The following is a 14,320-nucleotide window of genomic DNA, read 5'->3' on the forward strand; positions in this document are numbered from 1 at the left end:
TGTCAGGAAATTCCTCCTTAGTTCTAGGTTGTTTCTCTCCTTTATGAGTTTCCACCCATTGCTTCTTGTCCAGCACTCAGGCGCTTTGGGGAATAGATTCACATCCTCTTCTCTGTGGGGGCCCCCCAAGTAACTGGAAAACAGCTGTAATGTCACCCCTAATCCTGATCATGATTCCACGACTGCACATTCCAATGGTTGTGTTTTTAGAGAAGGCTCTTATCCATTCTCTTTACCCCAAAGCGCATCTCCCAAACCATTTGGCAGAGCAACCCAGGTCAAACCCAAGGAAAGAGCAGCATGAGAACCAAACTTGGTCTAGGCAGGGCCCTCAGACAGAAGGGCCTGATCCTAGATGCATATTGGCTCTGATGGGCCTCCTATTTAGAGAATAGAATAGAATAGAATAGAATAGAATAGAATAGAATAGAATAGAATAGAATGGAATGGAATGGAATGGAATGGAATGGAATGAGTGGAGTGGAGTGGAGTGGAGTGGAGTGGAGTGGAATGAGTAGAGTAGAACAGAACAGAACAGATGGAGTGGAGTGGAGTGGAGTGAATAGAATAGAATAGAATAGAATAGAATAGAATAGAATAGAATAGAATAGAATAACAGAGTTGGAAGGGACCTTGGAGGTCTTCTAGTCCAACCCCCAGCTTAGCCAGAAAACCCTACACCACTTCAGACAAATAGTTATCCAATCTCTTCTTAAAAACTTCCAGTGTTGTAACATTCACAACTTCTGGAGGGAAATTGTTCTGCTGATTAATTTTTCTCACTGTCAGGAAATTTCTCCTTAGTTCTGAGTTGCTTCTCTCCTTGATGAGTTTCCATCCAATTGCTTCTTGTCCTGCCCTCAGGTGCTTTGGAGAATAGCTTGACTCCCTTTTCTTTGGGGCAGCCCCTGAGATACTGGATCACTGCTATCATGTCTCCCCTAGTTCTTCTTTTCATTTCTTTTTGGGAAGGGGCGCTCCATGCTTCCCGGGCACGGGGAGCCAGGAAAGGTGCCAGGCGGGAGAGCTGCGCCGGCGGAGTCTCTCCCCTAGGGGTCGCCGGCAATGCCAGCCTCTGACAGCGGGAGGGGGGAGAATCCCTCCCCCACCCCCGTTTCAGCCTCGCCCGGCAAAGCTTCGCCTTCGGTTTCGCGGCGGCGGCGGCGGGCCGAAGGTACCGGCCGCCGGAGAGGCTCTTAGAGAAGCCAATTGGCAGGTGAGGAGAGCCGGGAAGGAGGGCGTCGGCCGTGCCGAGGAAATCCAGGAGAGGTGAGGGGTGGGGGCTGGTAGAAGCGGTTTTCCAGCTGGTGCCCTCCTGGTGTGCTGGACTACATTGCCCATCATCTCGTGCAGGAAAGAGGGGACCGGTGGGGGGCATGCACCAAGGAAAAAGGGGCATCTCTTCCCTCTAAAAGGAAGGGGAAAAGATTTAGACGGGCAGGGGAGGGAAGGGAGAGAGGATCTACCGGGCAGTCGTGGGAAGAGAGAGGTGTTGCATTCCCACGACTCGCTTCTCTTGGGTTAACCGTGCTCTCCTCGGGTATCCTAGCTGGCGGAGTTTCAGCGCCTTATTAAACTCCCGAGTCCCAGGTTCTCCGGACTCGGGAAGCTCCGGCCACTGGGGCGCCTCGACCGCAGCTCTTAGCCCGTTGTCAGTCCGGTGTTTCGCGTGCGTCGTGAGAATCCATCCCATTTCTTGCAACAAGAGGCGGGGAAGGGGAATGGTGGGGGAGGGGGGGAAAGCGTGCAGTTGCTTCTTACCAGCTCAGGAAGGATCGACTATGTGAGAGGGGCCCCGGAGAGCGGAAAGGGGTCCGGTTCTTTGGGGAAACTTGGAGCGTTTTTCCCCCCCGGGGTGGCTCAGCCCGGAGAGCGCGCAACGCTTCTGCCAGGGCAGGAAGGGCTGGGAATCGGAGAGGAAGAAAAGCTACGAGGAAGAGGAGGAGGAGGAGGAGGAGGAGGAGGAAGAAGAGGAGGAAGAAGAAAAGGAGGAGGAGGAGGAGGAGGAAGAAGAAGAAGAGGCGGAAGAGGAGGAAGAAGAAGAGGAGGAGGAGGAAGAAGAAGAGGAGGAAGAAGAAGAAGAGGAGGAGGAGGAGGAAGAAGAAGAAGAAGAAGAGGAGGAGGAGGAAGAGGAGCATAAGCAGGAGGAGGAACTGCCCCAGGTCCCCTCCCTACCGGCTCCTCCTTTCAAGCGCCTCCCTGCCCGCGGTTCTCCGGCAGCGTCTCCCCACCTCCACGCCGGGCTCGGAGCTCGCGCGCCCAGGTTCTTCGCTCAGCCCCGCCGCGCTCCCTTCTCCCCATCACGGGCCGCCCCGAAGACTCTGCTGCTCGGCGGCGGGCTCACCTTTTGAGGCCACCTGGCGCCTTTGTTCGCTGCCAGGTAAGCACCGGACGGGGAGGCGAGAAACGACGAAGCAACAACCTGAGATCGCGGTCCACGCAGGTATAAGAGCCGAGGTCCCCGTTCCCACGTGAAAGGGAGCGAAGTGGGCAAAATTCCCTCCTCTTTGAGTTTTCCGGAGATTTGGAAGCTGCTTTGTCCTGCGTGGGCGAGGCAGCCAAGGGCTCCGTAGGTGGCCCAAGGTGCTCTTACTCCCTCACCTCTCCAAATTCTTTTCAAGTTTCCGGTCCTCGGTGTGCTATGGGGGGAAAATCCACTGAATACAGGTCTTCTCCCCTAAGCCAACTGTAACAGTAACAGAGTTGGAAGGGACCTTGGAGGTCATCTAGTCCAACCCCCCTGCTCATGCAGGAGACCTCTACTGGGGATTCGAACCGCTGAACTGCCGACCTGTCTGATCCGACAAGCTCAGCATCTTAGCCACTGAGCCACCTAGTCAGGATTGATGCCTTGAGGTGTTCCAGAAGTCTTGTGATCTGGGGAGGGGGGGGTCCTACGGTCCCCCATTCTGGGCCACAATGGCACAGTGGTTAGAGTGCAGCACTGCAGGCTACTTCTGCTGACTGCTGGCTGCCTGCAATTTGGCAGTTCAAATCTCACCAGGCTCAAGGTTGACTCAGCCTCCCATCCTTCCGAGGTGGGTAAAATGAGGACCCAGATTGTTGGGGGCAAGAGGCTGACTCAGTAAACTGCTTAGAGAGGGCTGTAAAAGCACTGTAAAGCGGTATGTAAGTCTAAGTGCAATTGCTAGGGATTTAGAGGGATTGCATTGAGACTCATTTTGACAGGTGTGCACCATAGGCTTTTGAATCAGCTGAGCCTGCTGGACTCAAATCTTCCTCTGCCTGCCTTTGTTGGAAGTCTTGTCGCTCCAGTAAAAGTTACTCTGCCTTGATGGTTGCACTTTGAGATTTTAGCCTGTGGGAATGAGACAGGAGTTTAGGGACAGGGAATTGGAGTTTAGAATAGAATAGAATAGAATAGAATAGAATAGAATAGAATAGAATAGAATAGAATAGAATAGAATAGAATAGAATTTTTATTGGCCAAGTGTGATTGACAAGGAATTTGTCTTAGTGCATATGCTCTCAGTGTACATAAAAGAAAAGATACGTTCATCAAGGTACAACATTTACAACACAATTGATGGTCAATATATCAATATAAATCATAAGGATTGCCAGCAACAAGTTATAGTCATACAGTCATAAGTGGAAAGAGATTGGTGATGGGAACTATGAAACGATTAATAGTAGTAGAGTTTTTTTTAAAGGAGCAGGCACCCATCTTTGCGGGATCGAAACTGATTTGGTTTGAAATGGGGCTGACCTTTGTGATTTGCTGAAGGGCTACGGTAGGATTTCCCCCTTTTGGGTTGTGGGAAGGAGTGGTGCCTCTGAGCATGTACCGAGTGCTTGTGCTTCTTTTTCACAATCGCCCAGTTTAGCCAGATTTTTCTGAACAAGCAATCGCACGAAATGCTTGGTGCTTACTACTTGGTGAAGGAAAACTTGAGTTGCATTGTTGGGGGGGATACGCTGGTTTGACTTTTCTGACCCCCCCTGTGGGCATCATCACCGCCAGGGGAATGGATCCGGCACAGAATAGAGGAACTGAACTGGTTCTTTGCAACCTTGAGATCACTATTTCCAGCACTTTAGACCAACCGTCTTTTTAAACCTTGCAAAGCACTGCAGCCAAGAAATTAAAAGATGCTTGCTCCTGGGGAGGAAAGCTATGGCAAATCTAGACAGCATACTAAAAAGCAGAGATATCACCCTGCCAACAAAAGTGCGTATAGTCAAGGCGATGGTTTTCCCAGTTGCAATGTATGGCTGTGAAAGTTGGACCATAAGGAAGGCTAAGTGTCAAAGAATTGAGGTCTCTCCCCCCCCCACCTCCTTCTCCTAGCAGATCTTGCTCTTTGAGACGTATCTGGCATTCTGCAAAGCCCCCCCACTCACACACACCCCTCCTGGGGTTCCTTTTGTCTCTGAGGGTTATGCTCACACATTGCACAAAGCTTTCCCCATGTTGTGTAAAGGGAGACAATGGAAACGATTGAGAAAACCCTGGCTCCTGTTAACTACAGGTCAGTGTTATGCAAATACAGCTGGTAATTCATAAGTTTAGCCTCCCGGGAGACATAAAAATGTCCTTCCTGTCATTCATCTAGAAAAGCAAGAGAGTTTTGCACATGACGAGTCTTGATTGGGCGAAAAGCCTGCTCTGGTTGTCTGTGGCTCTGATAGTTTGGTGTGATGCAGATTGATTGATTGATTGATTGATTGATTTATGATATGTATGTATGTATTTATTTATTTTGTCATTCAGGATAGGTAGAATATTTTTTGGTGTGTGTGTTTTATAGATAGATAGATAGATAGATAGATAGATAGATAGATAGATAGATAGATAGATAGATAGATAGATGGGGTGAAATCCAGCAGGTTCTGACAGGTTCTGGAGAACCAGTAGCGGAAATTTTGAGTAGTTTGGAGAACCTGCAAATGCCACCTCTGGCTGGCCCCAGAGTGGGCTGGGAATGGGGATTTTGCAGTATCCTTCCCCTGGAGTGAGGTGGGAATGGGGATTTTAAAGTATCCTTCCCCTGGAGTGAGGTGGGAATGGGGATTTTACAGTATCCTTCCCCTGGAGTGGGGAGGGAATGGAGATTTTACAGTATCCTTCCCCTGCCATGCCCACCAAGCCATGCCCACGGAACCAGTAGTAAAAATATTTGAAACCCACCACTGATTCAAAGGATGTTCATCCCAAATTGTATATTTATTATTTATTTATTTATTTATTAAATTTTTATACCGCCCTTCTCCCGAAGGACTCAGGGCGGTGTACAGCCAAAGATAAAAAGTTGATATACATACAATTTAAAACCAAGATTTAAAACTAAGCAAATTACAAAAGGCCAATATTAAAATTTAAAAATTTAAAAAACCCTAAGACAATAAAAACCCAATTTAAAATTAATAACACTATTATGCCAGTCCCGCTTGAATAAATAGATGTGTTTTCAGCTCACGGCGAAAAATATAGACTTTAGTATAGCTAAAAGTCTGTAGAGATTCTCAGTCCATGACCAAGACCTGGATGACTGAGAATCTCTACAGACTTCCATCACTGGAAATTTTAAGAGGGGATTGGACAGCCACTTGTCTGGACTAGATAGGATCTGCTGCCCTGGGGACTAGAATACTTCTAAGGTCCCTTTCAGGCCTATTATTATTATTATTATTATTATTATTATTATTATTATTATTATTATTATTATTATTATTATTATTATTATTATTATTATTATTATTATTATTATTATTATTATTATTATTATTCCATGTTCTCCATCTGGCCCTTTCCACATGCCATTTTTGCTCCATCTACTGGTAATCCTCAATTTACAGCCATTCGTTTCATGAATGTTACAGTGGCCCGGAAAAAAATGACTTGGAAAAAAATGACTTATGACCAATTTTCACACTCCTGACCTTTGCAGCATCCCTACGGTCACATGATCAACATTCAAGCGCTTGGCAACTGGCATGTACTTACGAAGGTTTCCATGTCCCGGGGTCAGGTGATCCCGTTTTGCGAACTTTCTTGACAAGCAAAGTCAACGGGGAAGCCGACTGTCCTACTAACTTAACTGCAGTGATGCACTTAATAACGGTGGCAAATGGTGGTCATCCAATGGGACAAAGCTCACTCGAACACTGCCTCGCTTAGCAACAGAAATTGTGGGCTCAGCTGTGGTCGTAAATCGAGGATGACCTGCACTGTGGCTTCAACACACACACACACCATCTCCCACCCCGCGTCAATTGCAAAGAATAATTTTCCAGCTTGTTGTCTTTCCCTACAAGCTCTGATCGACAATTTATTCGGTAAACATGGATACGTGATTACGTCACACTCCATGCTTAGGGGGGCAACCCAAACAAATTATATTCCATTTTAGTTGAGTTGATAAAACAGGTTGATAACTCTCACTCTCTCTCTCTTTTTCTTTTAAACAACCCAGCGAGTTCCTGCTGGGCTCTGCCTTTTGCTGGTGGCAACTCATCTGTTTCAGATCCCCGAAAGTTTTTCCAAAAACAGGATTTTCTTCCGTCTGTGATACTCTGCCAAATTCCTCTTGGCTGTAGTTTTAACTCAGGCAGCTAATTATTAAACATTAAGGATCCGCTTTCTTATCGCTGGAAGGCTATTGACTTGTGTGGCTTAGCAGCCTGTATTATAAAGAAATGGTTGGAGCGGATTTGCACGTGGCTTGCTAGCTGTCTGCGCGCTTGGAAAATGGAGCGGGTGGGGAAACTCCTATTTGGCCCAGGGTGAACTGGGCTGTGTTATTTACACACTACATAAGTAGTGTACACTGCAGTGGCTTTTCAGAGAAGTTACACTGCAGTGGAGATTGTAAAAAGCATGCAAGCTAATCCGGTCGGGGCGGATTTATTCCTGCAGAAAAGGAAGGAGGTCTCAAAGCAGAAGTTGGTGTTCCTTCTGAGGGGTGAGTTCTCCACGAAGCATTGCTCAATAAGAGTTTCTTTGCGTCGCGGTGTTTCTCAAACACTGGGTGACACTTTTAAGGGGGTGTGGATTTCAGTTCCCAGAATTCTGAGTTGGAGTCAACAAGTCTTAAAGTTGGCCAGGTTGAGGAACGCTGAAGTAGAGCACTTAGAATGGGTGTGTAAAATAAAACAGGGTAGATGTGCATGGAAAGAGATAAATTAATTGATTTGGAAGGAAGCAGGGAAAGAAAGAAAAAGAAAGAAAGAAAGAAAGAAAGAAAGAAAGAAAGAAAGAAAGAAAGAATCTTCCCTGATTCTTTCTTTCCTTCCCTTTCTTTCTTCTTTCTTTCTTTCCTTCATCTTTCTTCCTCCCTCCCTTCAGCTTCCTTCTTTCCTTCAGCTTCCTTCCTTTATTCCTTTATTCCTTCCTTCCTTTATTCATTTATTTTTTCTTTCCTTCATCTTCCTTCCTTCTTTCCTTCATCTTCCTTCCTTTATTCCTTCCTTCCTTCCTTCCTTTATTCATTCATTCTTTCTTTCCTTCATCTTCCTTCCTCCTTCCTTCCTTCCTTCCTTCCTCCTTCCTTCCTTCCTTTATTCATTCAGTCTTTTTTCCTTCCTTCCTTCCTTCCTTCCTTCCTTCCTTCCTTCCTTCCTTCCTTCCTCCCTCCCTCCCCCCCTCCCTCCCTTCCTTCCTTCCTTCCTTCCTTTCCTGCCTTTATTATGTTTATAAACCACTCAAGGCCCTTGGGTATTTCTCCAGGCCTTCCCAAACAATGTTCTGAGTTTCTACCACCTTCCTCCGTTTTTATAGCCTAGGATGAAAAATTAGGTGGAAGATGAATGTTGTGCTTTGTTCCCAGCCAGCTTCCCCTCCCCCCGCCACTCTCCCTTTTTCAAAAAAAAGAAAAGAATCTTGGAAATATAATTCCATTAAATGAATCATCACCCATGGAGGTGTCTTAATTTAGTCTGAGAACAGGCAACAGAATTCAAGCTTACCTGAAAGGTGGAATCCTCTGTTCCAGAAGATTCTCCATCTCATGTTGGTAGGGATGGTCTGTAATCCAGACCGAGACACAAAACTGAGATCTGCTTTCCTATGTTGAGAAAATAGTCAGAATCCTGGCCTTGGGAAGCGATTTGGGAACACCAGCTTCTCTCCTGCAGCTTTCCAGAGACCTAGTAAGTTTCAGCCTATAACATGGAATTTGTCACTAAGCCTGCAGTCTTAGCCTAGCAGACCTCCACAACATATCATTTCTGCTTTCCCCATTAACTCCCTCACACTTTTATGTTGAGCTCTGGAGGAACATGGTGTCGTGTCCCACTCCTCCGCTGACAGCCGGGTCAGGGAAATCCGAATCAGGCTTGCCTCTGCAGCTCTGCCCAAAGTCCTAGCAAAGTCCTCAGAGCAGGCAGGAGACCAGAAAGTGACTTCAGCAAGATAAGTTCGACTTTGCCTGACTCAGAGACTGCCAGAAAGCAGATCCTTTATATAGGCCATGGGGTGTGGCTCCATGACTCAGCACTCATTAAGGCCTGCCTCTCCCTTCCTTCTGTTGCCTCCGCCTATCCAATCTTCTGATGCGAGGGTCACTCCAATCAGCAGCTGTTGGAAATAAACCTTCCTCAGGCTCACATGCTGTGGAGGAGGGGGAGGGGTCTAGCTGCTCCGTTTGCCTGGGCATGGAGTCAGGGCTGGGGCCGGGAGATGCTCCCTCCTCTGCAGCCTGCTTGGGCATGGAGCCAGGGCTGGGACCGGGAGGTGCCCCCTCCTCTGCAGCTTGTCTGGGCATGGAGCCAGAACTGGGGCCGGGAGGCATACATTCCTCCGTGTTCGGGAGCAGATAAGCAGACCCCGGCTGCGGTGAGAGCGGACAAGACACAACACATGGGGACTGAGCAAAGGAAGAGAAGCAGCTTTAGAAAACGGTGCAAAAAAGAAATATGTCTGGCAGAGAATCCGCAAAAAAATCTGCAAAATCTGCAAAAAAAGAAAAAGAGCAACCAGGAGTGCTATTCAGCAGGTTCTGACAGGTTCTGGAGAACCGGTGGCAGAAATTTTGAGTAGTTCAGAGAACCAGCAAATACCACCTCTGGCTGGCCCCAGAGTGGGGTGGGAATGGAGATTTTGCAGTATCCATCCTCCAGGAGTGGGGAGGGAATGGGGATTTTGCAGTACCCTTCCCCCAGGAGTGGGGAGGGAATGGGGATTTTGCAGTACCCTTCCCCCAGGAGTGGGGAGGGAATGGGGATTTTGCAGTACCCTTCCCCCAGGAGTGGGAAGGGAATGGGGATTTTGCAATACCCTTCCCCCAGGAGTGGGGTGGGAATGGGGATTTTGCAGTACCCTTCACCAAGGAGTGTGGTGGAAATGGAGATCTTGCAATATCCTTCCCCTGCAATGCCCACCAAGCCACGCTCACAGAACCGATAGTAAAAAAATTTGAATTCCACCACTAAGAGCAACCGGGATGATGAGGGGACTGGAGGCTAAGACAGACGATGAATGGTTGCAGGAACTGGGCACGGCTAGTCTAGTGAAGAGAAGGACCAGGGGAGACAGGATAGCAGTCTTCCAATATTTGAGGGGCTGCCACAGAGAGGAGAGAGTCAAGCTATTCTCCAAAGCACCTGAAGGCCAGACAAGGATTAATGGATGGAAACTGACCAAGGAGAGATACAACCTGGAAATAAGGAGAAATTTTCTGACAGTGAGAACAGTCAACCAATGGAACAGAAGTTGTCTTCAGAAGTTGTGGGAGCTTCATCCCTGGAAGCTTTCAAGAGGAGACTGGACTGCCATCTGTCAGAAATGGTGTAGGGTCTCCTGCTTGGGTGGAGGGTTGGACTAGATGACCTATACAAGATCCATCCTTCCAACTCATCTCTTAATCCAGGGGTCTCCAACCTTGGCAACTTTAAGATTTATGGACTTAAAGCTGGCTGAGGAATTCTGGAAGTTGAAGTCTACAAGTCTTAAAGTTGCCAAGGTTGGAGACCCCTGTCTTAATCTGTTAAAACTGAGCCAGGGGAAAAGGTTGGGATGGTCTTCTCTATGCCTCTTTGGTCCAACCACTGCTCCCCCCCTTGACTTGAGAGGTGAGGAGGCTGGTGATGACCTCACGAGGGCTTCCCTGGCAACCCACCATGAAGTCGTGAGCCCAGCCATTGTTGGAGCAATAGGGAGAAGAAAGCTGCTTGGAGACTTGGCCAGTTACAGCTTTGAGCTTGCCAGATGTGCAGCAAAGTTTTGTCCTTGAGTTGGTCTAAAAGTCTTGTTCTCTGCCCCCCAACCTCTGGTGGGGGATTCCTCTTTCCTTACAGCATGATGCTTTCCTTGAGGAGCCTCGGGGGGCCGCTGCGTTGGTGACGAGTGCCCGTTTTCCATCCGAAGAAAAGAAGGCATCCCGAACCTACGAGCAGCAATGCTGGTGAAAGAATACCGGATTTGTATGCCTCTCACCACTGATGAGGTAAAGTTGAATTCCTGAAATTGTGGGGAAGGACAGAAAGGTTTTTTTTTTAATTATTATTATTTAGCCAAACTATCTTGGAGTCTTTACCCAACTGGGACCTTCCTTGCTAGCTTGTTGCAGGATACTTATGGGCTAGAGGAGTTCGGGGGGGGGTGTCAAAAGTTTGGAGCAGAGGTGGGTTCCACATATTTTTACCACTGGTTCACTGCACGCAGGCTGTGCCCAACCTCGAAAACGTGGCTAAATAGGACGGCATAGCGCTGGGGTGCTACCGGTTCATCCAAACCGGTCTGAACCATCTGAATACCACCACTGGTTTGGAGGTAGAGTACAAGTGTTTCTAGAGATTGGAGACTACAGAACAGTGTTGCTCAGTCTTGGAAAACTGGAAGATCTGTGGATTCCCATCTCCCAGAATTCCTCAGCCAGCAAGGAGAGAATTGCCTGCTGGAGAATTCTGGGAATTGGCATTCACGCATCTTCAGGTTTCCAAGATTGAGAAACATGGCTATAGAAGAAGGAAGGAAACTGACTGGAATGGGCAATCTCCCCAGTTTCTAAATTAGGGACCAAAACTTTCTGAGCTTCATGAGGCCACCTACTCGCATTCTTTGAGAGCCACGTTTCTCAACCTCAGCAACTTTAAAAGGGGTGGACTTCAGCTCCAGAATTTCCCAGTCAACGTGCTAGCTGAAGAATTCCGAGAGTTTGAAGCCCATGCCTCTTAAAGTTGCCTTGGGAATTTTGGGAGTTGGAAGTCCACACTTCTTAAAGTTGGTTGAATAACTCCAGGAGCCGGTCCAGATCTCTTGAAATTGGCTGGAGAATTTTCTGGGAGTTGAAATCTATCTCGGTTAAGGTTGTTGTGGTTGAAAAAACACAGTTTAGAGGAAGGAAGGCCGACAATGTAAATCCTAAACTAAGAGTATGCAGAAATATATTTAAGACAACAGAGGGAGTTATCATGGGTCTATGTGGTCGTTAGAAGTAGAAGAGGACTTGATGGCACATACTGTAGTCATCAGCAACCACCAGATCTCCAAGAATGGCCAGCAGCTTTTTCCCTTAGTTCACGTTCTCTTTTGTCATTGGTCAACTCATTTCCTACCTTCAAGGGAGCCCTTTTGCAAAAAGAAAAAAGGGGGGAAAAAGCCAGCCTTCCCAGGTGGCCATTTTGTGAAAGAGCCCACGGCATGTTCTCAAAACTCTCCTCGTGCCCAATCATCTTCCTCACCCCATTCCGAATGCCTTCCTCTGGATCAGGTGGAGCTAGGTTGGTTAAAAACTCTTGGCCTGATCTCTTACAAAATGTCAACGCAGGTCAGTAGGTGGGTGACTGGAAAGTCCATGCGTTTCCTCTTGGCCAGCAGGGGATGTCCTTGGAGACCGTCTCCACCCAACACTTGAAGGCATCTTCTGCCTCACTTTCTATAGCAGTGCAAAAAACGTGGATGGTGTGGAGATAATATTTTTTTTTCTCCTGCCTTCAGCAGGGGGTTGGACTGGAACAGGGCTCAGCAACCTTAAACACCCAAAGAGCCACAAAAGTCCAAACTGGAAGCTCCTCATTAAATTATGGAGCTGGCCAGAAGTCCGGTTCCCCCACCACAGAGTCTCCTCCTAGTGGAGCATCCTTTTTCCTCTTCCAGTCCTAACCGAAAGCCCTATCAATTGTGGAGCCGATGTCGTGTCCCACTCCTCCGCTGACGGCCGGGTCAGGGAAATCCGAATCAGGCGTGCCTCTGCAGCTCTGCCCAAAGTCCTAGCAAAGTCCTCAGGGCAGGCAGGAGACCAGAAAGTGACTTCAGCAAGATATGTTTAGACTTTGCCTGACTCAGAGAATGCCAGAAAGCAGATCCTTTATATAGGCCATGGGGTGTGGCTCCATGACTCAGCACTTATCCAGGCCTGCCCCTCCCTTCCTTCTGTTGCCTCCGCCTATCAAGTCTTCTGACGCGAGGGTCACTCCAGTCAGCAGCTGTTGGCAATTGATCTCCCTCAGGCTCACATGCTGTGGAGGAGGGGGAGGGGTCTAGTTGCTCCGTTTGCCTGGGCATGGAGCCAGAACTGGGGGCTGGAGGTATTTCCTCCTCTTCAGCCTGTCTGGGCATGGAGCCAGGGCTGGGGCCGGGAGGCATACTAGGACATTCCTCCGTGTTCGGAAGCAGATAAGAAGGCCCTGGCTGTGGTGAGATCGGACGAGACACAACAGCCAATTGGAGACAGGGAGCCCAAGCAGCGGGATGAAAGAGCCACATGCGGCTCCAGAGCCACAGGTTGCTGACCCCTGTTCTGTTGGAAGGACCTTGGGAGACAGGACGTTGCTCTGCTTCTGCAATCCAGGACAAATTCAGTCCTAGCTGTAGCGTTGGTTCATGGCAGTCTGCAAACTGGTCATTTGTACACCTACTTGACTGGAAACCCCTCCCCCATTGCCATAGACTCTCCTCTTGGCACGCCCTGCTCCGTCCCCAACCAGGAACTCCTCTCAAAATTGGGGTGCCGACCGGCGACAGGGAGCCACAGCAGAGGGATGAAAGACCCCTGGACTAAAAGACTTCTAAGGATCTTTGTAGCCCTACAATTTTATGTTCTCCAAATGTTAGTGAGCTGCGCAGCTGTTATTAGGAAACAAGCCTTAGTAACAGGCAAGCCCTCCGTTCCCGTGTGGCTCCCCAAAAGACGAATGTGTCGCAGAAGTGTTGGACAGCTTGTACCGAACAACGTGGAGTCTTTTGTGGAAAACAGTGGCCCCTGGGCACGTTGTGTTCTGATATAATTAGCAGCAGGTTCGTATGATTTGCATGTGCGTGACAGACTTTGGCGCTTGCCTGCCTAGACACCTGTGATCATTCAGGCCCCACAGAGCATTGGAAATATGTTTAACCTGATGATGTATTTAACAGGGCCTTTGGTGGCTCAGCAGATTAAGTCTGTCTGTTATTAACACAGCTGCTTGCAATTACTGCAAGTTCAAGTCCCACCAGGCCCAAGGTTGACTCAGCCTTCCATCCTTTATAAGGTAGGTAAAATGAGGACCCAGATTGTTGGGGGCAATAAAAGTTGACTTTGTATATAATATACAAATGGATGAAGACTATTGCTTAACACTGTGTAAGCCGCCCTGAGTCTTCGGAAAAGGGCGGGATATAAATGCAAATAAAAAACACCAGAGTTTTTCTCAAGCAGGAGATTGGATGCCATTCCTGACCAGTGGCTGTCCAGTCTCTTCTTGAAAACCTCCAATGATGGAGCACCCACAACTTCTGGTGGCAAGCCCTTCCACTGATGAATTGTTCTGGCTGCCAGGAAATTTCTCCTTAGTTCTAGGTTGCTTCTCTCCTTGTTTAATTTCCATCCATTGTTTCTTCCCTGGCCTTCTGATGCTTTGGAAAATAGTTCGAAAGCACGTGAAAAAATGCAAATAGAAAAATAGGGACCACCTTTGGTGAGAAGGCAATAGCGTTCTGCGCGCGCCTTTGGCATTGAGTCATGCCAGCCACATGACCACGGAGACGTCTTTGGACAGCGCTGGCTCTTCGGCTTTGAAACGGAGATGAGCACCGCCCCCTAGAGGCGGGAACGACTAGCACATATGTGTGAGGGGAATCGTTACCTTTACCGTACTCTTCTTTGTGGCAGCCTCTCAAATATTGGAACGCTGCTATCATGTCACCTCTAATCCTTCTTTTCACTGGACTAAACATACAGAGGAATTATTGAGTCTGTCATTTGCACCTCTATAACTGTCTGGTTCGGTTCTGCAACCCAACAAGACAGACACAGACTTCAGAGGATAATTAGAACTGCAGAAAAAATAATTGCTACCAACCTGCCTTCCATTGAGGACCTGTATACTGCACGAATCAAGAAGAGGGCCATGAAAATATTTACAGATCCCTCACATCCAG

The 14,320-nt window shown here is 48.1% G+C and overlaps 1 protein-coding gene across 5 annotated transcripts in view; it reads left to right on the top strand.

Moving 5' to 3' along the window:
• Positions 1-1,108: 1,108 nt before the first annotated feature.
• The window catches only part of LOC131185339 (cytoplasmic phosphatidylinositol transfer protein 1-like), a 73,755-nt gene continuing 60,543 nt past the window's right edge, over positions 1,109-14,320 (top strand). Inside the window, exons 1-2 of one of the 5 annotated variants that reach the window (XM_058157780.1) lie at positions 1,109-1,216; positions 10,258-10,406. In XM_058157780.1, coding sequence (XP_058013763.1) covers positions 10,359-10,406 — 48 coding nt within the window. In that variant the 5' untranslated portion in view covers positions 1,109-1,216; positions 10,258-10,358. Of the gene's footprint in view, positions 1,270-2,225; positions 2,381-6,772; positions 6,927-10,257; positions 10,407-14,320 lie in introns of those variants that run through there. The other 4 variants (XM_058157784.1, XM_058157782.1, XM_058157781.1 and 1 more) reach the window with 4 other exon arrangements.

This window comes from Ahaetulla prasina, chromosome 14, assembly GCF_028640845.1.
Source record: "Ahaetulla prasina isolate Xishuangbanna chromosome 14, ASM2864084v1, whole genome shotgun sequence".
Taxonomy (NCBI): domain Eukaryota; kingdom Metazoa; phylum Chordata; class Lepidosauria; order Squamata; family Colubridae; genus Ahaetulla; species Ahaetulla prasina.